The sequence below is a fragment of the Thunnus maccoyii genome, chromosome 15 (genome assembly GCF_910596095.1).
Source record: "Thunnus maccoyii chromosome 15, fThuMac1.1, whole genome shotgun sequence".
Lineage (NCBI taxonomy): Eukaryota > Metazoa > Chordata > Actinopteri > Scombriformes > Scombridae > Thunnus > Thunnus maccoyii.
In genome coordinates this window covers 16,376,734-16,404,464 of record NC_056547.1, presented here as the reverse complement: position 1 = coordinate 16,404,464, position 27,731 = coordinate 16,376,734, and the positions used below count along the sequence as shown (strand labels likewise).

The 27,731-nt window shown below is 41.6% G+C and overlaps 1 protein-coding gene across 2 annotated transcripts; it reads right to left on the bottom strand.

The window, feature by feature from the left end:
- Window positions 1–3,754: 3,754 nt before the first annotated feature.
- On the bottom strand, window positions 3,755–27,113 carry zbtb10 (zinc finger and BTB domain containing 10). 2 transcript variants are annotated; one of them, XM_042435746.1, is made up of 5 exons: window positions 26,198–27,113; window positions 17,445–18,477; window positions 12,117–12,182; window positions 7,802–7,977; window positions 3,755–6,925 (listed from the first exon to the last, which is right to left on the bottom strand). In XM_042435746.1, exons 1-5 carry the CDS (start codon window positions 26,837–26,839, stop codon window positions 6,632–6,634), a joined length of 2,211 nt encoding a protein of 736 aa, XP_042291680.1. In that variant the 5' UTR covers window positions 26,840–27,113; the 3' UTR covers window positions 3,755–6,631. The 2 variants fall into 2 exon arrangements, with proteins under 2 accessions (XP_042291680.1, XP_042291681.1); XM_042435747.1 differs by lacking the exon at window positions 12,117–12,182.
- Window positions 27,114–27,731: the final 618 nt, after the last annotated feature.

The following is a 27,731-nucleotide window of genomic DNA, read 5'->3' as shown; positions in this document are numbered from 1 at the left end:
CTTACTCTGGTCCTCAGCAGCTTTATATCTCTCTGCAGCCCCATATTGCTCCATATTTTCAGAGTCACGCCCACTTTAAAGCAGTCTAATCAAATCACAATAACTTCATTTAAATCCTTATATCCTGCCTACACATTCAGTTTCACTTAAAAATACATCACATTGAACAAGCTAAAGACACTCTGGCTGCCGTTTCACTTTGACTTTAAGGTGGGAAGATAGAAGATTTGTAGCCTGTGTGTCATGTGCACGATGACTCTCACACTATAGTCAGTTTTAAAGCTGCGGAGTGAACGCAGGACATGTGGAGCGCAGCATTAAGCCGTCCTGCTGGGAACACTTAACGCATGGGAACCAGATTTGTCTCAACACCAGCGCTGGGTCACAGGAGGTCACAGAGGAGATAATAGCGATCAGAGAATAATCTGCTCCATTAATGTTTGCTCTCCCTTTGACCTCTAAGTGCCTCACTGTGAACCATCAAATCATTTCAGACGACAGCAAAGGACCAGTACGCCGTGACGGTCAAAACCACACCACAAACCTACACAATGGGTGGCACGGGGAGGTTTGCCTGTCAGAGGTTGCAGCTGTGATCACATGATTACCTGTCTCACCACCTTAGAGACACATATGCAAACACACACACACACACACACAACCCCACTCTCCAAACTTCCCCCTGCATACAAACCACAAACACACTTGCACTATGTCGCCATCCGTTGAGCCCCCGTCCCCATGGACAGGAGCTCCAGGAGCACCAGGGGAGTGAAAGGGGAGTGCAAACAAACTCTCCCCAGGTCCGGGGCTCCGGTTTCAGCCTTCCGTCCGCTGTGGCTGGGGGGCCATGGGAACACGAAGCGCCAGGGGCCCTGTGTCAATAAGGAGCAGCGGTTCAACACAATGGGGGCCTGCCTGCAGACAACACCGCTGACAGACACCCACACAAAAAGCGCCTGTGAAAAGGAAGGAGGCTCGTGCACACACACATGCACGTGAACACACACACACACACACACACACACACACACCGAACAGAAAAGAATAGGGCAGTGTGTGGTTGCCCACAAGGCCAATGTTTGATGACTACCTCTGTGTGTGTACATATACACGTTCATGCCCACGAGGAAATAAACACAGTACAATAAACTGTGACTCGTACACTGTTTACACTTACAGTACAGCTTGTACCACAGAAAATCAGCGTGACAAACAGACATCAGTACTTTTAAATGCATTCTTTGCATTTGTTTCAGTCTCAAAGTCAAATTGGTGGAATTTGCTGCATTCAGGCGTTCAGATAACATTAGATAAATTATCACAGAAAACTGTATCAGATACTTCCAGTTAATCTGACTGTTACAAACGGGCGTATGGTCCTGTTTTGACAATCCTGCATGTTGAAATGCCAAAGTTATAATTCTGCTTATCGTGCATGCTCAGGAAGAGGAAGATGTAATGTGACAGATTTGATGCTGTTAAGGTGTTGACAGGGCTACCTTAGAAGCACTAAGCACTTTCGCTCTATGTTTCTAATGTTTGAACACATGGATGAAAGAGGAAATCAGACAGGAAGTTCCTGAGAGAAGCTGTTGGGTTTTTTTCATTAACCCTAGCTAATACAGTGATTTGGTTGTCAATCTACATGCACATCTGTCCTCCAGCTCATATATTGAATTAAACACGCTAATAATACATTTACAACACTAGAAGGCTAACTAAATATATGAGTTAATGACAAATAAAACATAATGAAGCCTAATTTTACACCTAAACTTGAGCTTGGATCAAATCATAGTTTGTTATTTAAGGATTTAAACATTAAAAATCATCTTACCTGCACCACATCAGGCAGATGACAGTCACAAAGTGCTCAACTGTTGAAAACCCACAACCCCAGTGTTAGTAAACCCATATTTCATCAATGCATCAATCAATTCTTTTCTTCATTTTAACTGGAGCCACAGCTGAGTTCACTGTTTGACTGTTCAGGGTGAAATGCAAAGACAAGTACTGCCACCTGGTGTCAGCAAATGCAAAAAACTGAATGATGTTTTAATCCAAGTCTGAACAGCAGGTGGCAGCAAGTTGGCTTTTAAAGGAGGGTGAGTTCATGGTTTAAACATTCCTTCATCTTAAAATAATAAAGGTCCAGAAATCAGCAGAAAACACACTCCTGGGCTGGAGAGATGTGGAGAGAAAATCAGTTTATTCATGATGGAACAAAGACACATCAGGGGTTGTTGGATCATTCAAGAGGAAGGGATAATTTGCCATCAGTGTCTTTTTTTTTCTTCCTCAAAAAGATCTAACAGACCACAAACCATACTATGAATTGATGATTCAACCTGAAGCTATGCAAAGAAGAGTAAGGATCTAAAAATATATTCTTATCACCCGGAATGAGTTACTGTGGCTGTCTGCTGTCACCCTGTTGTTATCCCTTAACCACAGGTGTGTCAGGATGAACTGTGTCCCTGTGCAAGCTGCAGGCAGTTAGTGGACTCTCTTACACAACAAAAACATCTAACGCCTACATTAAAGTGCATCATTACCACCATACTAGCATTTCCGTTTATGATTTCTTAAATGAAGACACTCAAATGTGTAAAGAGCTGTGTCAAAAGTTCATTATAATTGTGTTTCTGAGTTTTATTCCTCAATAAAAATTTCTCAGTGACCCAGAAATTAAGTCAAATATTCTCTGAAGCTGTAGTTAACAACCTTTTCAGCCTGTGACTCCTTAAATAAAGCAAAGTCTATCTGGGACACCTCATCACATGTTGCACTGTCCACCAGTTAAACAACTCACTCAGTTTATTTGAATACCTTTTAGTGGCTGGATGAGATAAAATACAGTAATCCACATGAAATAAAGTAATAATTTGAGGAAAGCTATCCTATCATCTCGTGACATCGCAGGGGTCAAGCACCCCAAGTTGGGAACCACTGCTTTACAGCCAACTGAACGGTAAGTCTATATTCACAGGTTTCTCTCATGTGGAAAAAAAAAGAGACTATTGCTACATAATTTCATCTTCCTCATATCTGACATTAGCTCTTGCATGTTTTGGTGTTATGAAACTCTCCCCAACATCTCCGCTGTGATGTCCTCACAGGCAGCGTGTTTGTCTCTGTCTGTTCTCTGTGTTCACCTGCTCCTGTCGTCTGTCTGCTCCATATTCACACCAACTTATGCATGACTGTCAACAATACTTTCACCCTGTGTAGTGTAAATGTGTTTGAAAAATGAGTGCATGAGTTGCATCAGTGAAGTAAATTGATAATTTAGTGCAAATGCGGTCATTTGCATTACAATTGAAGGATAAACATGCTGCTAATTATCTCAATATTATGACAGCAGAAAACCAAATTACTGAACTTTATGAAACATTCATGTTTAAAAAGGTTTTGACCACTGGCACCGATTTGTTGAGAGTGAGGATTTACACAATAAGCATGTCCATAAACACATCTGAATGTAATACAGTTCAACTGGAAACAGTAATTCATTCTAACCACCAAGACTGACTCAATGCATCACTTGACAACTGAAGATATTGATGAAAGCAACAAGAAATTTTAGATTCGAGAACCACACACAATTATAGAAGACATAAATTGGTAAACCTAATCAGAAAGTAGTTCATGGTCTGATTTGCATCGTCTCTGAAAAGAAAATGTTTGTTGTTGCAGAATTTTTTTTCCCATTTTCTCAAACAGAAATGATGAACATTAAGAGGACAAGACGTTTAAAGCAATATCAAAGTTTTATTCTTAAAATGTAGTATAGAGAGGAACAGTAGTACAATTCAGACAGAAAAAAGGAGAATGTAGTTCCATCTTTGAAAACCTTCGATAAAAACGTAAAAAGAGTAACCTGAATTTGCTTTGTGTTCGGAGAGCACTGAGGCGCGGCCCTAGTTTTGCATCACTGTTAAAGTTCGAGAGAAATTGAAAAATACAACCTTTTGCAACAGCGTAAAAAAATACAGCTGGGGAAAAAAAACCTCTGCTTTACATCTGTAGTGTTTTTGCTTTGTTTTTGTGTGTTTTTTTTTTTTTAGTTTTTTTTTTTTTAATGTTTGTGTCCATATAACAAATACAGCATAAAATCCAAAATGATACATCATAGTTTTGAGTTTCATTCATTACAGTAAAATCAGTAGGATGGTAAATAGTATCAAAAGAACAAACAAGACAACAGGATGGTGTGATGAACAAGCACACAGCGTGAACAGAGAGAGAAAGTGGAAGGTTAACGTTCACGGAAATAAACCACCACGCCCAGGAGGTTTGTAGAGCTGACTGTCAATGTGTTTCATTAAGTAAATCCATTAGTTAAATAATATTTTCTTCATATATATATATTTTATCTTGTATATTCTCAACATATATATATATATCCATAATATAACCCATCCCACAGTGATTTGAAGGTAAAAGTGACACAAAGAGGATGAAGATCTCTACGACTTAAAATATATCTTCTTCCACTGAGAGTAAAGGGAAGTTATACATCTTCTGTATCATTAGCACTTCAGTACATACTGTATATTCCACTGCATATGAACAGATACTGCTGTTCCAAGGTTTTAACCCGCAAACAATCCGTGTTTCTTTAGAAAATATGTGCTTAATGAAATAAAAAGGAGAAAGGAAACATCTGTGGAAAGGACAAAAATTAAACAAAGTTTGTATCAAGGGTAAAGTGAATGATTCTGTAGCATAAAACATTTAAAAATCTCAACAATTACAGACACGAGCAAGGATTTTCTACACTAAGCAAGTTTTCACCTGGCTTTTCTCATACATTATATTTCAACAATAATTAAAAACAACAATTTTGGTTGGACAAATAGAAATTAACAGTCGTGATTGCATTTTGGAGTCAATATATATAATATTAAATAACAAAACAAAATGTCTAATAAAAAAAGTTGCGCATTGGAAGAAAGACACAACAGTTGTTTTTTTTTTTATAGTTCCATTCAGACCCGCTTTTGGGGAAGCAAAGAAACATAAAACGAAATTATTTTCATGAACGCAAAAGTAAGTGCATGTCTATGAGGCGCCATAGAGCTTCACTTTTTGTGGAACAAAGTGTTTTCCTACCTGGCAGACCTAAAAAAAAAAAAAATAATAATAACAACAAAAACTTACATCAAATTAATCCGATGACATTTTGTATACCTTTTACACATGAAAAATGGAGTTCTTTCAGACTTTAAACATCACACATCATGATTTTTCTGCACACTTTCTTCCCCTCACAGCCAACGTTCAAGTGATTCAAAATATATATACTGTATTTACTATATAACTCAGTACCAAATATAAACAAACGTATACAGGTATTGATGTCCACTTAGGTCCTCATAACGTCAATTACAAGTACTGCCGGTAGTTCTACAAAATGGTATGTGTGTGTGTGTGTGTGTATGTGTGTGCATTAAATAAAATAAAAGCTTAAAAACAATGGCAAAGCATACCTGATAGTCGCCGTAGCACAACAGTGTTCTATAGTTTAAGCTGATTACATATGTATAACTGAGTCAGTTTAAGCTTTATGATTATAAACATCATATATAGCCTGTAGGTCCAGTATTCTGCGACAAGCATTACAGCACCAAACGTTTCATCATTTGGCAAAATTCAAGCTTTAAGTGAAAGTCAAATGCTTTTGTTTAATAACAATAAAGTGTTACTGTGACGCTGTGATTTGTATAAAGCTAGCAATAACATTTCCCCTTGTACTTTCGCTTTTTTTTTTATTCATCTTTTTTTCCCCCGCTTAACGAAAAACCTCACGTTGTCTTTTTTTTAATTTAATTTTTGAAGCGTATTCAGTAGTTTTTGTTTCCTGCTAAATCTTGGTGTGCGGTCTGTTTGGCACAATATCACAGCCCTCTTAAATTAATCATAAATATGGCTGCAATACATTAGAGTCACAAAACAGATTTTTTGGTTCCAAGATTTGTGCAGGGAAAGAAAAAAAAAAAAAGAAAAGAATAATATAATATTTAGCGCATCTAAACAAGATTCTACAGAGAAAGTTAAAAACCTTCTTGTCTGCAATAATGCTCTTCTTCCGTGTACTTCTACAAGCACCAAGCAATATACTTTCAGATTAAGCAGAAGGCGACAGCCGTCACTGCGCCTCTGCTTACCGACAAAAACAGAAATAAAAATTATAGCATTTGATAAGACCATAATAACCTCTTTTCATAAATTAAATAATTAACATTTCTTTTTTTTTTAGATGATTGGCCTACCCCAACTCAAAAACTACATCATCACCCTGCCCAACTCTCCCCCAAATAACAGGAAATAAAAATACATCACCAAAAAACCTGATTTATCATATTATTCGTCGTTAGAATCTTTCTCTAGTGGGCGCTGGGCCCAGCGTTGGACACATTTTAACAATAATAAAATCTGTACATCTTGGAGTTCCCACTCTACCAAAGCTCTTTTTTTAAATCCATCTCTTTGTCATATACTTGCACAATTAAGTAACCTCAAGGTTTGATAGCACTTTGGAGTTGATTGTTTACCAGCTAGTTTTTGTGTACATAATATATTAAACATCAACTTATTTTATTTTGTTTCTCAAGCTTGTTAAAATCTAGTCTCTCTCTTCCAGGGCAGCACCAGCGTTGCCCTCACCCCAATTTGATTGGTCGTTGTCAGTAGGCTCCTCCCCCTCCAGGTCCTCCCCCTCCTCCCCTTCGAAGTCTTCGTCGCGAGGAAACTCCATGCCCTCCATGGCCTCCAGGCCCTCCTGAGTGGCCTGGTGTGAGTCGGCACAGTCTGCGCACACGCCGTAGCGCCGCGAGCCGTGGCGGATTCCGACGCTGGCTGCGAGCATGAAGATCTTTTTGCACACCATGCACTTGTACTTTTTGTCCTTCTTGTGCACCTGTGAGAGGGATTTGGGAGAGGAGGAGAGGGTCGAGGAGATGGGGTGGAGTTAGGTTAGTTGTCGTTTGAAGTTTGGGCTCACTGCTCGCTGGCAATTTAAGGAATATTTCAACATTTTGGGAAATCCGCGTGTTTACTTTCATACTGAGAGTTAAATGAGAGGATTGATACCACTCTCATGTCTTTACTGTAAATATGATCATCTCCCTGTTTCTGGTCTGTGTGCTGAGCTAAGCTAACCAGCTGCTAGCTGTCACTTCATATTAACAGTAAAGACACGAGAGTGGTCTCAATCTTCTTATTTAACTCTTGGCAAGAAACTGATTAAGCAGATTTCCCAAAAAGACAAACAATTCCTTTAAACATTAACAGACACTTTCTCAATTATTACATAATGTAAGAAGCGAGAAATCAGAGTTGCATTTTTAGCTTTTTTCCCACATGGGCTTGAGTATAAAAGAAAAAGCTTTTTATCCAACAGTCTGACCGTTCAGTTCATCAGTTTAGCTCAGTAAAACCATTCAGATTACATTAGTATTTAACAGGACAATGCCTGCTGTCAGTACTATGATATAGAGTCCTGATTTTTTAAACACAAGTATTGTATATTATGAGACAGTCTCACAAATCCGAATCACAAATGTTTTGTACCACATTGTGAGATCCTCCCTACGTTAGAAGATAGATATCACACACAGACTTCTTGTTCAACTTTCTTTCTTGAGATAAAATCTGCCAGACACAAACCATGAGGCGGAGCGCAAAGATGGCCAAAACACTGTAGTGTTTGGCAGCCAAAAGGGGAAGTGCATCACATGGTGGTACGAGAGGAGGAGGAGAAGAGGATGATGTATGTGTGCATGTGGGAACTCACCAGGGAATGTCTCTTTACGTGCTCACGGCGGGTGAACAGCTTGCCACAGATGTCGCAGCTGAAGGAGCGCACGCCTGAGTGGATGATCAGGTGCCTCTTGAGCGTGCGCCGGTGCTTGGCGATGTAGTTACAGTGGGGGCACTTGAGCTTATTGAGGGCTAGGTGTGAAGACTCGCCTGGGTAGAGACAAGGGAGAAAAACACAAACAGGAAGAGAAAGGTCAGCAAGAAACAACAGAGCAGATGTGGCAGCAACTTGTTTTGATGCAAGATGTGTTTTTTTATTTAACTTAAAGAAGAATTTCAGTTTTATTGGACCGGAAGTTACTTACACAAACTTGAGATGGAACAAGACAATAATGATAACAGCTACATTTGCATCTATAAATCCTCTGATGAGAGAGGGGTGTGTCAGGAACCAATATCCTGTTTATCAAATAACTGAGTTAGGATGCGGTGGCCATTAGAAAGAGAAAATAAACCACAAACTGATTTAGGAGCTTTTTGCCATACATCAGCAATTGCTATTGAAGTTTATTAAACTGCAGAAATGCAACAGATTACAGCGGCGGCCATGTTAACTTCACAATCCAGCTCTGTGACTGTTGCTAAGTAACTGCAGCTCAACTTAATGATGTTGGGAGGTCTCACCATGGCAATGTTAAAAAGGGATACTGATTCATATTAGCAGAAAATGAAAGGCATCAACATGGATGGCCAAAATATTGCAGTTTGGTGTGAAAAAAAAAAAAAAAAGAAATCATTTATGTCATTGCAACTGAAAAGCCTCCTACTGCTATTCAACTGATGAAGATGTCCAAAAAATATAACCGGGTTACGTTGCACGAAAACAACTACAGCTAAACAGCAACACAGATTGTAAATGTAAAGAAATATCCTGCAAAACTAAATAACTAAACAACATGGGCTTACATAACCATTATGCATTTCCTTCATGCCTGGCTACTTAACGAACAGAGCTTATGGTACCAACATGTTTTTATTTCAGTCTATAGAAGGGAGAACTCAAGATGTCCTCACACCACTGAGTTCTTCATTCACCATCTCGGATGTTTACGCTAACGAGCTACAGCGGACAGCTGGGCTTAAAAGTAAATGTGAAATCTATTGATTTTGAAAAGGCTCCAAACAGTATGATAGTCTTCACCGCTGAGAGAGAGAGAGAGAGAGAGACAGAGAGAGAGAGAGAGAGAGAGAGAGTGGGGTAACAGGGCCTGGGCCTTTTGTTTGAGCCAGGGAGCACACAACAGAGGCGTTGTCAGGGCAGGTTGCTAGGGGGAGGAGGGAAGAGGGGAGAGTGTTGATGAGAAGCAGGTCACCTGTGTGTTCCCTGTGTGTGCGCGTGGGTGTGTTGTATACAGCGGAGACACGCTTTGTGGAAGTGCAACAGGCAAAAACATGCAAAACGCACTTTTTCATGTCTTTTCAACATAAATGTGTGTCCCTTGTGTGTCTAGAGACCCCCAAACTATGAGAAAAGACCATCCTCTCCCTTTTTTCTCCTGCTCCATCTTTCAGTAAATGTGTATGCAAAAACAACTGAATTTGGCTCCCTTTATGACATCATAAAGGGATCTGTTGAACATAGACCTCCCCCTCAAGCCCTTCAGCAGGCAGACGGTCCCCGCCCACTGAAAATCTACTGAGTTAAATTTTAAACTGAATCAAAGTTCTGTTGTTGGCTGCAAAAACCAACAAAACAGTTTTTATGTCCTCCCATCACCTGAGGAAGTGAAGATCAGTTGGATTCACTTTATTTTTGATGGAAGTATCCCCACAACGACTGGAAAACTGATGTATGCATGTGTGATGGATTGATACCATCTGTCCGTGACTCAACCTCAAACATGGAAGCTGTACGTTTTGCCATGTTTTATGCTGTTTTACTGTTTATTCAGCAGGTAAGCCTGTTGAATTTGGCATTAGCATGTTGCACGGGTAATATTGCTAGCGATGTTGGACTTTTGTTGTAATATTGAGGGACAGTCAAGATAAATTGTGTGAACGTTAAGTCTCATTTGAAGCCAACTAAATAACGACAGTATCAGGTTGGATGGTGGTAACTGGTTTTTTATGTTGCTTTTTGTGGAACTTTGAACTGCAGCGGCGCTAATTCAGCTAGCTTTGTTGTTACATGTTAACCTCTTCTGCTCTGTGATCCTTGCTGATATGTGTGTGTTGCTGCGGTAACGTTATGTAAATGAACTTGATAGACACGCCATGAAGGTAACGAAACACATGTGAAAAAGAAATGGTCAAACTGCAGGAATTCCTTTGCTTGGGAACGTTGTGTAACTTTGATTAGCATCCAGCAGCTAACTTGCTCAGACAATAAAGCTATAGTGGCCTGCTGTGGCAGTGTGTGTAGAGTCAAGCCGAGGTTAATAATACATCCATTATGATCCACAGCACAGAAACACTTAGCACTACTGTAATACTAGTATTTGTGATGCTACTGCAGCTCCGTTGCAGTTTCAGTATGAATATGAATTCTGTTAACAGCCTTTGGTCTCTCCTTTTATGGTCATATAATCTCACATTGTATCACCACTGGAAAGTCGCACCCAGGTATGGAGCTGGGAGTGGGGAGTAGCAGCTCATTTGCATAGACACAGAAACAGCCCATCGAGAGCAGGACTGAAACAGAGGCGTGCTAGAATGCATTATCGCAGTGGTATTTTCAGCAAAAAAACTTCAAAGGCATGTTTTGGGGACCTCAGAGACCTATATTAACTTGTTAAAAAGGAGTATAATATGTCATCTTTAATTTTGTTTCAGAGGGTTGGAATGAAATCAAATTTTCGCCTACGCACACATACAGAGCAGCAATAAATATAGACCTTAACAGGTGCAAACTCAAGTTTTATACAAAATACAAGCACCTCATTTCCTTTTTGCAAAAAATTGGATTATTACATTTTGTAGCATGTTTAGCTGAATGGCTGATTCACAGTAGAGCCCCTTCTTCTATGTCTTCCTCATTACTTTTCCTCTGAGCTCTCAACTACATCTGACTTTGGTCAACTGTCAATAGAAATTGGTCTCCTGTAGAGCTGCAACAATCAGTCGATTAATTGATTAATTGATTAATTGTCAACTATTAAATTAATTGACAACTATTTTCGATAAATCATTTGGAGTCATTTTTTAACCTTCTCTAGTGTGAATATTTTCTGGTTTCTTTAGTCCTCTATGAAAGTAAACTGAATATCTTTGGGTTATGGACTTGGTGGGGACACAACAAGACATTTAAGGTTGCATCTTGGTCTTTGGGAAACAGTGATCGACATGTTTCAACATTTTCTGACATTTTATAGACCAAACAACTGATCAATTAATCGAGAAAATAAATCGACAGATTAATTGATAATAAAAATAATATTTAGTCGTGGCCCTTGTTTCTTGCGTCCACTGACCCACAAGATGACGTGGTACAGATCGGCAGACATATACAACACATGTGGCACTAGCCATCCATCTATTTATTATCTACATTTAATCCTGTGCATGATCCAAACTGATAATGCTATTAAATACTGGTATCTGTTTTAATACGACTTGATTTAATAGGGAGAGAGAAAATGCACAATACTGTACATCAACAGTGTGTCCCAATCCTGTACTACAAACAAATAGTACACAGTATCTACTACATACTCTACTAATTTTCTTCATATAAAATGTTTTTTTGTATGCTAACTACAAAAGCTGTACACTAACAGGAAGTTATACAAAACTTCCATCAATGCTTTTCAAATAAACTTCTGTTTTACCACCATCCACAATGAAGTTTTAAATGTACTGAAGTAATGCGATGTTGTAAAATGGTGTCCACCAACAGCACACTTCAATATGCATGCTGACATTTTTGAGATACTTATACTTCATCTTGATACTTTGAACACACTGCCCACTAAAAACAAGCTTAGAGTTAATGTGTCCTATAGATTTGGGACACAGAACGCCACAATGTACTGTAGAAAATGGTCACCTACTTATGTGACTCACTGGCTTCACCTCAACTCATTTGAGGCAAATTTGTGATTTTCGGCTTTTTTAAATAAAATCTGCTTCCATTTCCATATTTTTGTAAATAGACTGACATGGGGATTATGTAGATAATTTTGTATGAAAAAGTCCTCAATCAGAAATTAAATGTTTTTCTGCTCTTTTATTAAAGGAGACATACTAAGTGAACTGCTCACACTAATTTTGAAAGATGCACACTAAAAGTTGTCAAGATTCACTGAAGCAGCCTAATCTTTAGTTGCAGTCTAGAGAGTGCGGCGTCTTACCATTCTCCCAGGACTCCCCTTGCTGTAAGTCTTGGATGATGCTATACTGGATCTGATTGGCCAGCTCTGGGAAAGGGGGAGGGGACAAGAAAAGCAAGAGGAAGAAAGAGAGATGAGAGGTGGTTGAGAGCCTGGGGGGTGCACACCTCAGAACGCCTTGTGTACATAACTAACTGGCCTCCACCTGAAACAATGGAAGTTTCAGTTAACAACATCGGCAAACACACACACACACGCGCACACACACACACACACACACACACACACACACACACTCACACACACACAAAGAGGCCCCTACTATATGTAAAGCAGTGCGTTCCCCAGGCCAGAGCAACAAACAGGACTCCAGCGGGGAGGGGGTTAATTAGAGAATGACAAAGTCAAGCCCACACACTGGCTCGGCTTACACTCAGCTTTTGTAAGCACTTGTGTGTGAGCACCTGTGTGTGCGTGTCCGGTTCCTCCAGCATCAGCGCTTAGAGCCCATTAAAGACACGCCCCTGTGTGTGTGTGTGTGTGTCTGTGTGTGTGTCCATTCTCCCTGGGTCAATATTTGGAATAGTGAGGACAGCCCCCAGTGCATTAGAGTGGATTAGGGAGAGAAGGGACAGCCCCTGGCGGCTTTGCACCTCTCAGGGATTGGGGGGTGGGAGGGGGGGGGGTTATAGTGCGACGGTGTGCGTTTGTGAGCACGCTTTAACAGAGGCTAGTGTGTATGGAAATGCGTTTCACCTGCTCTGTGTGCAGCACCCACCCTTTAAACAATCCAACAGTCTTGTTTGGAGAAGACCTAAGAATTTATTGGCTGCGAGTGTTGGCTGTGGGCTCAGCGTGGTAAGAGCAGACAGCGATGGTAAAGCACTTAAGAGCCTTGAAAGCATCCTTCACTTTCAACTGTTCTTATTTTCCACAACACTAGCCATCCTGTGACTCTGTAAACTGTCTACCTTCAACACCAGCTGCCTCTACATGCCTGTATTTGTCACTGTTTTTTCTTTTTTGGCAAAGCGTTATAAATATTTAAAATTTAAAAATGAGGTAAAAGAAAAAAGTGCTGTTTTCAAATTTTATCTTGTTGAACGTGTTATGGTGTAACAACATCTTTCAATCTAAGAAAAGGTCACATTTGATGGTTCTCAAGTGTGAAGCTTTTTTCCTGTTAAAAATTAAATATCTTTGAGTTCTGCATCATTGGTTGGACTAAATAAGACATCAATTTGGACTCCAGGAAACTGTGACAAGCATTTTCTCACATTATATAAACTATAATAATGGAGGAAACAATTGGAAAATCAATAAAATCGGTAATAAAGATAATTGTTAATTGCAACCTTAAACATTTAATTACTTCAATATCCTCTTAAAAGATAGGGGGGGAAAAGACAAAAAAGGACGAAAAACAAACACACATCTTGAAAGGGATGATAAACAATGCAACAGAAAACAAAAACACCACCATTTGGATGACTATGTTTACATCCTTGGAGCATGACCAGACAAATCAAACTGAAGCTAAATGAAAGCCCGACGAGTGACATCACTGCAGGAAACTGGGACAGTGAATATTGGGTGGATGACTGTTCGTACGCTCAAACAGAAACATGAAAGCAAACTAATGGTACAAGAAAGCCGTCTAGTTGCAGAGCAGCCGCCTCATAAGCAAAGATGTGTTTTTTTTGGTGCGGATGTGCCCACGAGCAAGATGGTGACCTTTCCTGGAGTTTTCTGCATGACTGTGCATGCATTAAATTTATAGAATAATCTAAAAAGCCCCAGTAGACATTAGTAATTGTACACTTTCTTGTTTTTGCTTTGTAAAGCAATATTTCAGGAAAGCATAACTAACATTTTAGACATCATGTGACGCGCATATCCAGAGCGAGTCACAACAAATGAGCACTGTGTGCAACACAAGGCTAATCAAGCCGGAGTGTGCCAGACAGCGGGGAGACGCTGTGGGAAATGCTGTCGCAAACTGAAACCTTTGACAAATCATTTTCTATCCATAAACGGCTCCGGACAATCTTTTCAAGTACATTCCAGAAGATGTGGCCTGAAAAATGGCATTGATATGGTTTCAAGTGCTCCGATTCTACACATATAACTGGACTCTGTGCAGTCCATTACATGTACAAAAATACCTAATAATTCCTATACAATATTAATTATATAACTTAATCAACACCATAGATGTGATGAATTCATTAGCTCATCTACAACAACACTGATTTTGTAAGGTTTACAAGATGCTGAGGTGAGCTACTTTATTTGTATCAACTGAAAGCAAAGCTAGTTAGCGTCTACAAAGTGGGGAAAAATATGCAACCATAAATATGATGGACACTTAATGTTTGTGACTACAGGTCTCTCCTTAAACTTACATGTAACTCTCTGTTTGTCTCACCTTGCTGTAATAGATGGACAGAGTTAATTGTTGATGAAAAGCTGATCAAGGGTCCCGAAGTTAGTATAAACTTTAAACTGTACTGAGAATAAGAAACACACAGACATGCACGCGAACACAGTATCACTTCAGTAAGTACTATGGGAACACTTTCCTTAACGGGAACTGAAGAATTGTTTAAAAACACACTTTTCTTACAGCAGGAACTGAAAAACACTATATACAGAATGTCTGCTATGATCTACTCACAGAAATGAACGCAACATCACACGTTTAATATAGTATATAACTAGGCCACGTGTTCGTTTTTAGTGGCTAAAAGGGCATACTACCTTCTTCCCGCTCGAACATCAAACGGCATCAGAATAATTTGTTGCACATTTCTGCCTTGAATTCTCTGGACACCATCTCGCTCACATGTTACGTTTCAACAATATGGAGTCCGTCAGTTTGAGACATTTTAAATGTTCTTGACTACGGCAAAGACTGAGAAGGTTATTTTTGGCGAGCCTGTCTACACAGACAAATTTTTTATGATTTCAAGCCCTTTCAGAGACTTAATATTCACAAATCTATAATTAAACTGCATGAATGAATTCTACTGTTTGAGGTTAATGGACTGTTGAACACAACTATAATCTAGGAGTAAACAGCTGCCTTGAAACCTTTTACTGTGACTAACGGCCTACTTCAAGTCTTAGCCATATCTTTATTTGGAAAAGTAGTACACATTAAATAGAGACATGGCGCTAAATAGCAAAGATACATGAAGAGAGGACGGTTGGAGAGTTAGCACCAATGCACACAAACTCAGTCTTTAAGTGAGCTATTACAACACCCTGGATCACTTCGCACACACATTAAAAAAGAGCCCTAGGAGGAGTTGGAGGCACTAAGAGCATTCAAGCGCATTTAGGGAGGCCTGAGGGAAGAAATGTTTCCCCTGCTTTCTTCATTATCCTGCATTAGGGAGGGCTTCTCTCTCTCAAATACAAAATGTAGTTCTCTCTCTCTCTACACACACTCTGTGCCTCACACATCCCCTCCCTCCCCCTCCCCGTCCATACCACTCCACTTAATATGTGATATCATTATGGAGTGCCATGCTTAATGGGGCCAACAGAAGGAGAAGGCTGGAGTGGAGAGAAGAGATTACTAAGAGCGGTACACTGTATGTGGATAGGATGGACGGATGGAGCTAGCCGTGGATAGATTAAGGCACAGAGAGAGAGAGTTATCAAAGGGTAAATAGAAAGAAAGACGATGGAAAGAGCGCAAAAAGGTTTATCGAGCAAGACGGAGAGGATTGAACAATTGATTGAATGCGTGAAAGCCACTTAGAAAGGGTCAAGAGGATGTTTCCTGTCAGTCACAGCACGTAGCAGATTTACAAACTAACATAGGACAGGACAAATTATATATAGATTTTATGAATGAATGATTTTTAACTCTTTTGAAACATCTTTAAATATTAAAGTATATTTTTATACTATAAAAATAACAACCTGAATCATTAAATAGAAACAGAGGTCTTATATAGGACACATGGATGTAACAGAACGTCTCATCTTTTATTTACAACAAGTCTCAGCAGAGGTGTGTGGTTGAGACACAGCAGTCCAGGTGGGCGTAACTTTCATAAGCCCCCCGGCTCTGGAGTGATTAGTGGAGATCATGACTGGCAGTGAGTCACTTGTTGGCTATGCATGGCAGGTTAAAAGCTTGATAAGCAAATATCCCTGCTGTTATATTGATCAAAAGCTTAAAATCCACACTTCTTGTTCTGGGTGTGGGTTTTGCTGTGCTCAATAATTTGATAGTGATAACTAATGATTGTGCCAATGGTTCCCCACTGCGGTTGGCCAAAGATTAACCTCTGAGCATAAAATAACGTCAGGTGATCATGGGTGTGGCATGATAAGGTATGTCACAATATGGTGACAGACTGTTCATGCAAACAAGACAATGAAGCCCCAAAGTAACAACAGCGCTGTCTTACAGTATTACATTAAAATCATGCACAATTTTACAGGGAGGAAGACTGCAGAGGATGAAAATATTAAACCATGTGACCTAAAAGGGTTATCCTCTAAACCACTCTGACCCTTTAGTGAGTTAACCATTACAGTACACTGTGTTTGAACAGGCATTCTTCACCCTATAAAATGTAATTTAAAATATTGGTAATTACACCATATTTCCAAATATATCAAATAAGATTAAAACACAACAACATCTAGAATAATTCTATTTGATGAAATGATGCAGCCATAAAAAAACCCACTCTGTCTGGGTTTGTGTGAGCATTTAGCTTCAATTAAGTGTTGAAACAGGTAGAAACTGAACGTGACAGTAATTTCAGGTGAATACCAGGGATTTAGAGTTAAAACTATTAGTCATGGGGGCGGGTGGAGCATAAAGGGAGACAAGCATCAAGCCAGCTAATGACACTACCTGACATAACTGGTGACTGTGTCTCCAACTAGCATTAGCCCTGGTTTACGTGTGCAGTCATAATTATAATGTATGTTGAAAGCAGTATGGAGATCTTGACAGTTATAGAGATGGCTGATCAGGGACATCAGAAGGACTCTTATTGCTAAATTACAACTTTTTAGCCAAAGGGGCCACACAAAGGATTAGAGGATTATTTTGATCATTACTTTCCCCTCATAACATCTCTTTTAGCATCTCTTTGCCAAAAAAGAGGTTTGGCAGGATTGGCTATGATAAAAAAATACTACGACCACCTCTTTTAATGATATTCTTCCTTGACCCTGGCCATGTTGTTAAACTTTATGTACTTAACATGACTAGCATCATTCAGGTCTCTATATATAGTGGATAATTATAGGGGAAAGGACTGGGAGTGAAGAGTGTGTGACGTTAAAGGTGTCAAAAGGTGCAAATGTGTGTCATACCAGCATTTTCGGAGAGGGAGGAGAAGTCCTCTCTGGGGTAGGAGGCTGATGGCTGGATGAACATTCCCTCATCGAATCCCTCTTCAGGCTCTGGTGGGAAGTTGTAGACAAATCGCCGTGTGGTGGTTTGTTTTTTCCTCCGGCCGCTTCCAGCTGCAGCATCCGGTGCCTCTCGCTTTATTGCCGCTGGTGCTGCTGCAGTGCCACCTGGGGCTGGCTCGTTCCAGACGAATACCTGCGCCTGGCCACTCGCCGCCCGGGTTTCATTGGTCTCTGCTGAATCAGAAGAGTTGTCGTTGTGGTGGGCCCAGCTCCCAGAGGCTCCGGGAGTTACCAGGGCACAGCCCTCACCCCCGACCACTGTCACTTCTATATCGCTGGTCTCCTCCTTTACCCTGCCGCCTTCTTCGTCTTCTTCCATTGTTTCCTTTCCTTGGTTGTTGCTGGCCTTGATTGACAGCTTTGACAGGATGCTTGTGGCCCAGAAGTTGGTCGGCTTCCGGTCCAGCCCTCTCTGGCCCTCTTTGGCCACCATCTGCCTCTTGTTGTAGTCCACCACCACAGAGTCAGGAGCCTCCTGCTTGATGCTGATATTCAGGGCATCTTTTATAAAAGCCCTACACGACTGTACAACCTCTGTCATCTGGAGGTAACTAGCAACCGACATCACCTCAATGGCATTTTGGCTTGTGAGCAGCAGATTCCCGGAGTAGAGAAAGTCGAGGATAACTGAGAAGCCCTGGATTGCAGCGACATCCAGGTGCGTGACCGTGGCCTGGTCCTGGGCCTCGTTCTTGGTCAGACAGTAGAGGGTTTTGAAGTAGCGGCTGCCCGCCACCAGGATGTTCTTGTGTGCGCGGAACACCTGGCCTGAGACGACTATGTTGACGTCACAGAGGATGCCACTTTTGCGTTGCTTGTCCAGCTCCTGGAGAAGCTGGTAACAGTAAGAGTTCTCGTTGGGCTTGTTGCGGTAGTCTTCCTCTGAGGAGTTAGTGGAGGGGCTGGCATTGTCTGAGGGCCTCACCATCTCCTTTTAAAAGGAAGAAAGAGAAAAATTATTGCAGACAATGTGTTTATTCACACACAGTAATTTGCAAAAGCAAGCACAAATGCACTTATACACAAATATATTTTCCCTTCCTGTAACTCTGTCTCTACAAAACACAAAAGCACACACACACACACACACACAGACAAAAACCCTGGAGGTTCCCGACACACCTGCCCTAGGGGTGAAACAGGTTTTACAGGCTTCTGTTATGGTGGAGGTGGGATACAAATGAGGTACAACCCAAGCCACAGTAGATCAAGGAGAAGCCTTTGAGAATAAATACTGCAGCACTCGATTCCATTTGTTGATTTGCTCTACACGTTCCCTTGTGGTGGCTTACCTATTTCTATTTCAGTCAATGATTTACTACATTTTAAATCTTCTAACAACCAACAGAGAAATCATTCCCAAACTTGTTGCATTCAATAACTCTGGTCTGATCTGATTATTACTCTTTAAATTTAAGACAAACTGGAACATTTAATCCAGTAATCTTTATTTTATGCTGTACTGAAGAAAAATATGGTGTAATTTTGGGCCTACATTTGTTCACTTATCCAAGTTAAAAGCAAAAAGGAACTAACAACAACAACAACAAAAACAGAAATGTAATAGATTTCTTTAATAGATTAAAACTCTGAGGTTACAGTATGGCACACATTTTAGACTATTGTCCATCAGGATTCTCCTGAATTACTACTTTCATGTGTTATTTCTTTTGAGGCAACTATAAAGAATGTGTTTCATCATTTTGCCAGGAGCATAATTAAATAACAAATTTACAGTAAGACTACAGAATGTCTTGCTTTTGAAAAACTCCAGTCAAAGATAAATGCTTGTTTTTACATTATGAATGAATAAACTTTCCAATTTAGCTTTGGTTAATATAACCCCCAGACATACCTAAAACTAGATTGGAAAATAGATTTAAAAGATGCAAAAAAGGGCAATGATTAGACCTGCAGGAGGGCTGACAAGTGTCAAAAGCAGGACACAACCTGACTGTGGGATGGGAGGGGAACTGGCAACAGCATAGAACTACCCTGTAACAGCCCTACTCCCCCTCCCCTGCTCCCCCTTAACGGGGCAAAGGGCCAGCCTGGTACGGAGCAGAAGAGAGGGGAGTACACACACACACACACGCACACACACACGCACACACGCACACACGCACACACGCACACACACACACACACACGCACACACACACACACACGTGCATGTAAATGCTTACCAAAATACATACAATCAAATATAACCCCCAAAGGATGAGTTAAGTGCATACAAGCACGCAGACAAAATACACGGCGCAGCAAAAAGCAAAAATGCACCCAGAATGTGTAGAGGTCTGCATTAAAGTTTTTATATACAACACACACAGCAGCATACATGTCCGGCTCATTTTAGAATTGCACAGCAGATGTCCTAATCCAGAATAATTCACGTTGCTAGAGCCCTGCATTTTTGCCCCCACCCACCATCTCTTCCGTGCACACATGCATGTATATATACACACGCACAAACACACAGAAACCAAGCTGCCTACACACACACACAGCTGGGGTTTCAGCTCAAGTAATTCTGATTAAATCCATTTCTCTGAGGTCCCCACCCAGCCCCCACCCCCACCCCTACTCCCTCCACACTGCAGCTCTTGTCCAGGGCAGCCTGGGCACACAGGATAGTATAGGGGGGCTTATCGTCCTCTGCCACAGCTGGAGGTTGAGAGATGGGATAGAATAAAATGAGAGGCAGAATGAGGGAGAGACGGAGAGGGGGAAAGTGGATGTGCTTTGCAGGCTAGAAAAAATGTAAAAAAAGGACGAGAAGGGCAGCATAATAAAAGGACAGCATATAATGGGTAAGAGTCGTGAAGGAGAAAAAAAAAAAAGTAGAAACACGGCTGATAGAGATAAGTGTGAAAAGAAGATGAGAAATGGCTGGCGCATAAAAGAGAAAAGCCTGATAAGACAAGCACAAAGAACACTAGTGAGAGCATGAGGCAGAGATTGAGAGAGCGAGACCTTGAGCCTCGAGAAAAAGGGCGGAGGAGAAAATGTGGAGCAGAGGGGGACGAAAGACGAACACGAGAGAGAAGGAGTTGGGTCACCCCATTTTAGCCTTCACAATAGCCCGCGTTCTCCCCGAGGCTCATTGTCCACTCACTGTGGGCCTTTGTGAAAGGGCTCTGCAATCACTCTCTTATTACACAGCAGTTCCCACTTGCAAGCACAGAAAAGGAACCAGGGTGCATGAGGGTGAGACGAAGAGGATGGGGAGAGGGAGAAAAATTATTCCGTGATATACACATCAAAGCCTTTTGGAGGGGGCATGGTCATAATGTTGAGTACTGTGGTGGAATATATTGGTGTGGTGCGGTGAAGGGCTAGAGTGCTACACAACAAGTAGAGTTGTATATGCTTCAGAGTAGGGTTGGTCCATCTGACATTCATCGACCACTGAGCCCTCTACCATCGTAACATCGTGATTTAAAAGCCACCCCCCCTCCCGCTACCGCCCTCCACACCAGCACCGGGGCGCACCCTGCCACACACACACCCACACAGACACACTAATTTTTTATGGCCAGCCTGGATCAAATCTGCATGCCATACAGTAAACTACACCAAGCAGAGATTGACAATAGTCACAGACACTGAAATTACAAAACAAAAAAGCCAGATGGACAAAGTGGTACATTTTTTAGCAACCAGGTTTGTCGCCACTATAATGCATGGTGATTTGCCACCATCACTGATCAATATCCACTCACATCCACTGGGCTGACTGCATTTTTTTTAAATTCACGGGTATATTCTGCAGTTACATCACTATGACTAGTATTTAAAATATTTTTTAAATCAAATGATCTGCTTAATGAGGTAGTTTAGGCATAGGCTACAGGGAGGAAAAGTAAGAAATGACCGGATGAGTAGGTGAGGATGGGCTGTAAATGGGCTAAAATGTGCAAAAAATACAAATAGTAATTAATATCTAATATACATACATACATACATAAAGCATAAAAGAAACACACACACACACACACAACATCATCGTTGTCCATTGCGACGTTTCACTGTGGATATCGTCATATGCCAATTCAGTAGACATGGCTCAACCCTTCTTCAGAGATAGACTGTCAGTGGTAACACGTCGTTTTTTCTGCCTTGTTTTTGACTATAGTTCTCTTCTATTTGATTAGTTTAAACCTAACAAGCTTTCAAAACCAGAAGATGGATTATATTTAGCATTCTCATACAAAAATACCTTCAAACACGCATTTATAGTCAGAAGTCGTTGAGAGTTGAAAAGAAAAAGAGCCAATATATTAGAAATGCCATAAATAAACAAGTATTCTCAGACTCCTAAGTACCTGGGAATTTGTAAATCCCTTTTATCATCGTTTTCAACTAAATATCTATCCCACCCCCAAACCCCATGATTCCCCACAGCTTTTATCCATTACACATAGCAAGGCAATAGGCCAGAGAGGTAAGACTTGCCTGGCAGTTCTGATATAAGCTGTGTGTGTGTGTGTGTGTGTGCACATATTGGAATCAGGGTAGGACAGCCTGGTACTGGATAAGTTGCTCCATACTGGCCTCATCAGCAGCATCATCCTTTCTCCAGATGTGCCACGTGTCAGCTGGGAGCTTTGAGAACCAGCAGACCAACCCTGCACAGCAGATGCTGTAGGCAAAACCTGCCTGAACTCAGGCTGTGGAAGCCAGAGCCAAAAGAAAATGTGGGGACAATATCAACCTCCCCCAGTCTTGACATGGCTAGTTTTTTTTATTTGAGCCAGAGCTGGTAGGGGTGGAAGAATGAGAGGCAGGAACAGAGTGCAAGAGAATCCAAAAGGGCGCCGGGGAAGAAGAATCCTTTGATCTAGGTCAAACATGAATGCTTCAAAATCTACAGTCAATGGCCAATAAGAGCTGATTTACAGGTGGATTAAACAAACCAAGATGTCCATAAATTCAGTCTTATTGAAGCACTGACCGCACAGTCAAGATGTGCCCCAACTCGGAGAATAGAGTCCTTCAACAAATATAAACCTCAAACCCAAACAAACCACAAAGCCCCAAGGCCGACAGATCCATGACAAACATGACACACCTCTAACAGATCATGCGATATAGCGCTGTCCCCATACAACATAATGACCTACTGGAGCCAGTTTTTGTTTACCTTTTATGCACACACGTTCACCTCCGTCCCCTCACTTGTCTACCCCCCACTCACCATCAATGCTGTCCCATGACCAGCCTAGCCCTGAGGCCATCACTACCGCTCCTTCCCTAACTCCCTACATCTACTGTATAGTTCCCTCAATCCCCCCCTCACCCAACCCGTCTGTCCCCAGATGCTAGAACAATACCGCTGTGTACGTTTGGCCCAAGGTGTGGGAGGGCTGCACTGAGTGTCTCCCGGCCTCCTAACAATGCCCTGCCAGAAGAGGCAGAGGGGGGGGGCAGAGTTACTGACGAATTCAACAAGAAGAATTCCCTCTGTGGCTCGACCCCACCCCATTCCCCTGACCTGTGCCCCCCAATAAACATCTCATATACTGTATCTGGAAGGCACCAGACAGCAATGGGTGGGTCCCCCTTTTCCATTCTGGGGAGACTCCCTCTTAGTAAAGTATTTGCTGTTTGTCTTAGCGAAAATGAGGGGGTGAAAATGACTTGTACTGCCCCATATCTGAAGTTTCCCCCCCAGGGATCGTCTAAGTAATCTTATCTTACACCCCATTAAAACAGACACAGGGGTGCCTCGATAGCCTACTGGTTAGAACGCATACCACATAACCGCAACATCCGTTTGATTCCGTCTGTGGACCTTTCTTGCACGTCATGCCTCTCTCTCTGCCCATGTCTCCTGTCTCTCTGCATTTTTGACTATCGAATAACTCAGTGGGTCAATGTGAATGCATCCTCCCACATGGCTACGTGATCTTTATCCCAACCTGGGCTGAACATAGATCAGATATTGTTGGGCTTTGTTGAGCAGGTGTCTACTAGAAATAGGAATTCAATTTGTTTGGGCATTCAGACAATGAATGCAGAAGAGAAAGACAAGAATGTGCATGAGTGGGTGAGAGAGATAGAGAGTGTGTACAAGGGTTGGCTGTTGCGAGAACTGAAATTGAAACTAAATTTATGGAGTAATTACTCGGTGTACCTCTGTGTGTAATAATGTATATGGAAATGCAGTCGTAGGCTAGATTCTCTATATGTGGTGATGACAAGGGATTACTCTATGACAACCAATAACATGTTTCATAGCCACACGTCATACACTCATCTCCTGCACAAAAACAGTGAAAGACTGTTTGAGAGAATTTTACTCTTTTGTCAACATAAGGAGAAAAAAACAGTTACTAGAGAATGCAACTGACCTGTATAGATCTCAGATATGTGCTCTCATATCAGATTTAAGAGAACCAATTGTCTACTTTTGCCTCATTTTAACCTTTTACCAGTGAGCATAGGGAACAATCTAGGGAACAATCTAAGCACAAGACCGCATCTAGAGAATTAAGGACAACGGCCCCCTTCTCCAAGGAGACCCACATTTACCACAGCTGCCCTGGTGTGCTAGGGCTAATCGAGTTAGCTTTAACGAATGCAGCAGAGGCCTGACTAACGTCAGGAATGGGTGAATAGAACAAGACATTGCCTCGTAACACCATAATTCCCCTTTAATGTACTGCTTCACAATGCAGCCTATCTTAACATACACTACTGCTCATGATTTTCACAAGTGCTTTATATGTGAGGAACATTACATCTTTATAGAGGAGGTGGACCGCAAAAAGGAAAAAAAAATCTTAATGAGGGAACACCAAAACATAACATCAAAATATCTAAAAAGGAAAAAAAGAACCAAATAATTTCCCATAAAGCAGCACTGGGGATTTTATCTCTCTATCCTACATGAGGAAATGGCCTGAATAACCTCTCAGTGCTCAGTACAGTGTCTGGGGTCCTTGTTGCTAGGGAAAAGCCACACCAAGCCCCTAATCCACTCCTACTGCTCTCCTTACCAATTAGAGATGTGTTCAAGTTAGTGGATCACTTTAAGTCATTCTGATTAGTGATTGCGTGTACAAAGGAGGGAACTAAATGTAGTAGTACAATCCTCTTCGCTGACAAATTAGAGTCAAATAGCACCCCGCTCTTAATTCCATTGACAGCTCAGACCATCAGACCATTGTCAAGACATGGTAGGATGTGACAGTGAACAAGGAACAGTAAGTAACAGTATGTTGGTTTTTTTTTCTTTGATTGGAAAAATGCCCTTTGACACCAGACTGTTTGGGCAAATATGCACTCCCTGTTTTTATGAGGTCACTGGAAGAGTACTGTGGAAATGTTGCCTACACTGCAATAAAAATAATGAACCAATAAAAACATTTCATGCACATCGATAAAGACAGGGTTCACCAAATATAGAACTGCCCTGACCCCAAAAACTGTCAATATCTTTACACCCATCTCAAGCTTAGGTGAACCACATAGTCTTTGTATGCCAGTTAAATAAAGAGGAGTAATCTCCAAATACTTTGACATATTGTTTCAGTCTTCTGCATACAGGATGGGCCCTTAATCATAAGATATGCCCCAAAGGTATAAATAAGGCCCATTAATCCAGAAATATGTTGATGACAGGGTGAGGTGATGAAATCTATTTCACTCATTCAAGCCCATTTAAACGGTTGCATGTAGGCCAGGCAAGCTGTCAGGCTCCAGGCAACATAATTTACTCTCCTCCTCTTGTCCAGCCTTGCAAGTGACACCATCTATGGATTTTGGGGGGTCAATCTAGCACAATGCCTCTAATTTAGTTCCCCCAAAGGGAGGAGGAGGTGGAGGAGGAAGAAATGCGCCAGAGGTCACCCGGGACTTGCGAGCCAGCAGAGCTGCTTCAGAGTCCAAGAGGCGGGGGGTTGGGTAGGGGTGCGGTTCCCCAAAGGCTGCTAGGGTCGAGCCCTTGCCATTGTGTGACCTCTATCAAGCTAGCAGTCAAGACAGCTGCTGATACAACAAAAGGGTTTGAGCATCTAAAAAAAAAAGTCACCTACAACCCTACCAATGTCCATTATTTATTAATGACTTTTTAGGCACTTCACAATCATTAATAATTATCTGACATGCAATTCAACCTCCACTCTGGGAAACACCGGTATGACAGTAACTTAGCTAGCAGGTGTCATACTCAGGCAGGTTAGTGCGTGTAATTAGTTTGACTGGTTAATGGACAGGCAGACACATTTTAGCCGTTAACTTAATCACAGAAAATTCGTGTCACGCAAACTGAAAAGTGGTTCAGTGTGTTTTGCTTTTCAGAAACTGAAGTTAATCGACATTAGATTCGACAGGGGGGTTTCCACTACAGTCACCGGCCAACTACCTCCGGCTAGACAGTAAAGCTACAAGCGGCTAGTTTGCTAAGCTAGTCGTTAGCTCAGGTTAGCAGGCTGGCGCTAGCTAATTAGCCCGGAGAAGAGATTGTGAAGAAGCTTAGGTTAGAGCCGATTTTTGCCTTCGTTGTGTTTAAGAAATTGTGGAAACTAATGTTTTAAGTGACACACAATACAGATAATGGACTTGTGTTATAGCGAATGTGTGACAGGTATTTAAAGCTACGCAGGTAACGAAGCGAAAGTGTGACGGACCGGAGCTAACGTTACCTGTTTGGTGGGGTCGTTTCTCCCGTGCTCAGAAGACAGGTGATGTCTCAGCAGCAAGGCCCGTTTGTAGTTGCGACTACCTTTGACAAGCTCGTCGCTGTTTTTAGTGGCAATGTTGTGACACCAAGAACAGGACATGAGTCCTGTCTCCTGGCAGAATTTGAGCCATGGAAACTCTTGCAGCCACGAAGCGTGGAACAGTGAGCGTTTCTGAAGCAACGTCTGCGGTCTCATCTCGACCCCAGATTTCCTGGATCCCGTCTCACCGCTTCCCGACTCCTGACCGTCCCCCGCTGTCCAGCTTCTGTTCCCCTCCCCGGACCCGTCCTCCGCTTCCACCGAGCCGACGCGATCGTCGCCGGCTGCCGAGCTGCCACCTTCCGGGTCCTCTTCTTCCTCCGCCTCGGGCTCCGTGCTGTCGCTGACAGACCCAGCGCCCTCCACTCTCTTCTGCGATGGTCCTTTCGCCCCCAGATCCCTGTCCTCTTCTTGATCCGGCCTGTTCCCGTTAAAATGTCGGTCTTGACAGGCCGGGGCCTCCCAGCTGTTACAGTTCCCCCCACCGATTCCGCTGGAGCCCGTTAACCCAGCTAATCCACCTCCTCGGAAAGCCAACGACCTGCGGTTTCTCTCACCGGACATTTTTATCTTAATATAAATGACAATCTTCACTTTCTCAACAGTATCCCCCTCCGACAAAAAGATAATGCAGTTGTAAACGATGTATTTTCCCGAAAGAGATGGACCCGTCGTCGTTTCTTTTTCTCCGCTTTGGCCCTCCCGGTGAGAGTATGTAGGTTATGCGGAAATAAATAAAGGTTTTAAACGCATAATGAATTTCAGGGTTCTCGCTGCGTCCGCGCAGGCCCCGCAGAGGTCGAATGGCAACGACTTTCCTCCCCACAATGCACCTCGACCAGAGACAGGGGGGGTTGGAGAGAGGGAGGGGGCAGCTTTTTAAAGGAAGATGGGGGTGCTGTTGATCAGCAAGGGGTCTTTTGTGTTTGAAGGCTGCACCCATTTTCCGCATGCTTCTCATCTTTTGAGCTTTGCTTGTCTTGTCAGCCAATGAATACCGGCTTGTGTGCCCCACTTCAGACCTCCTGCTGATAATATGATAATAATAATAATAAAGTTTATTTATATAGCACTTTTCAAACACAGTTACAAAGTGATTTACAATAAAAAAAAATAACACATTATAAAACACAGAGAGATTAAAACGAACTTAAGTGCCATAAAATATAAATTAATTCACTGAAAAGCTTTTTTTTTTTTTTTTTTTTTTAAAGTGGGTTTTTAAAAGTGATTTAATTGCAACCCTGATCTCCTCAGGCAGGTCATTCCAAAGTCTAGGAGCTTATTCCTATGAGAATTCAATAGTACTTTTGTTGTATTCTTATTTTTAGTCATTCATTTATTTTATTTTATTTACAAAAACGCCATATACAGAATGACATCACTGATTATCCACAGAAATGAATGCAACTTCACATATTTAATATATAAGTAGGCCACATGTTCTTTTTTTTAG

Bases quoted from the DNA above. Each gene is read 5' to 3' on its own strand.
- zbtb10 (XM_042435746.1), bottom strand. From the start codon at position 26,839: ATGTCCGGTGAGAGAAACCGCAGGTCGTTGGCTTTCCGAGGAGGTGGA. The intron at 18,478-26,197 runs GTAACGTTAGCT...TCCTTTTAAAAG, and splicing joins GAAACGACCCCACCAAACAG to GAGATGGTGAGGCCCTCAGA. The intron at 6,926-7,801 runs GTGAGTTCCCAC...TCCCTCTCACAG, and splicing joins ACGTAAAGAGACATTCCCTG to GTGCACAAGAAGGACAAAAA.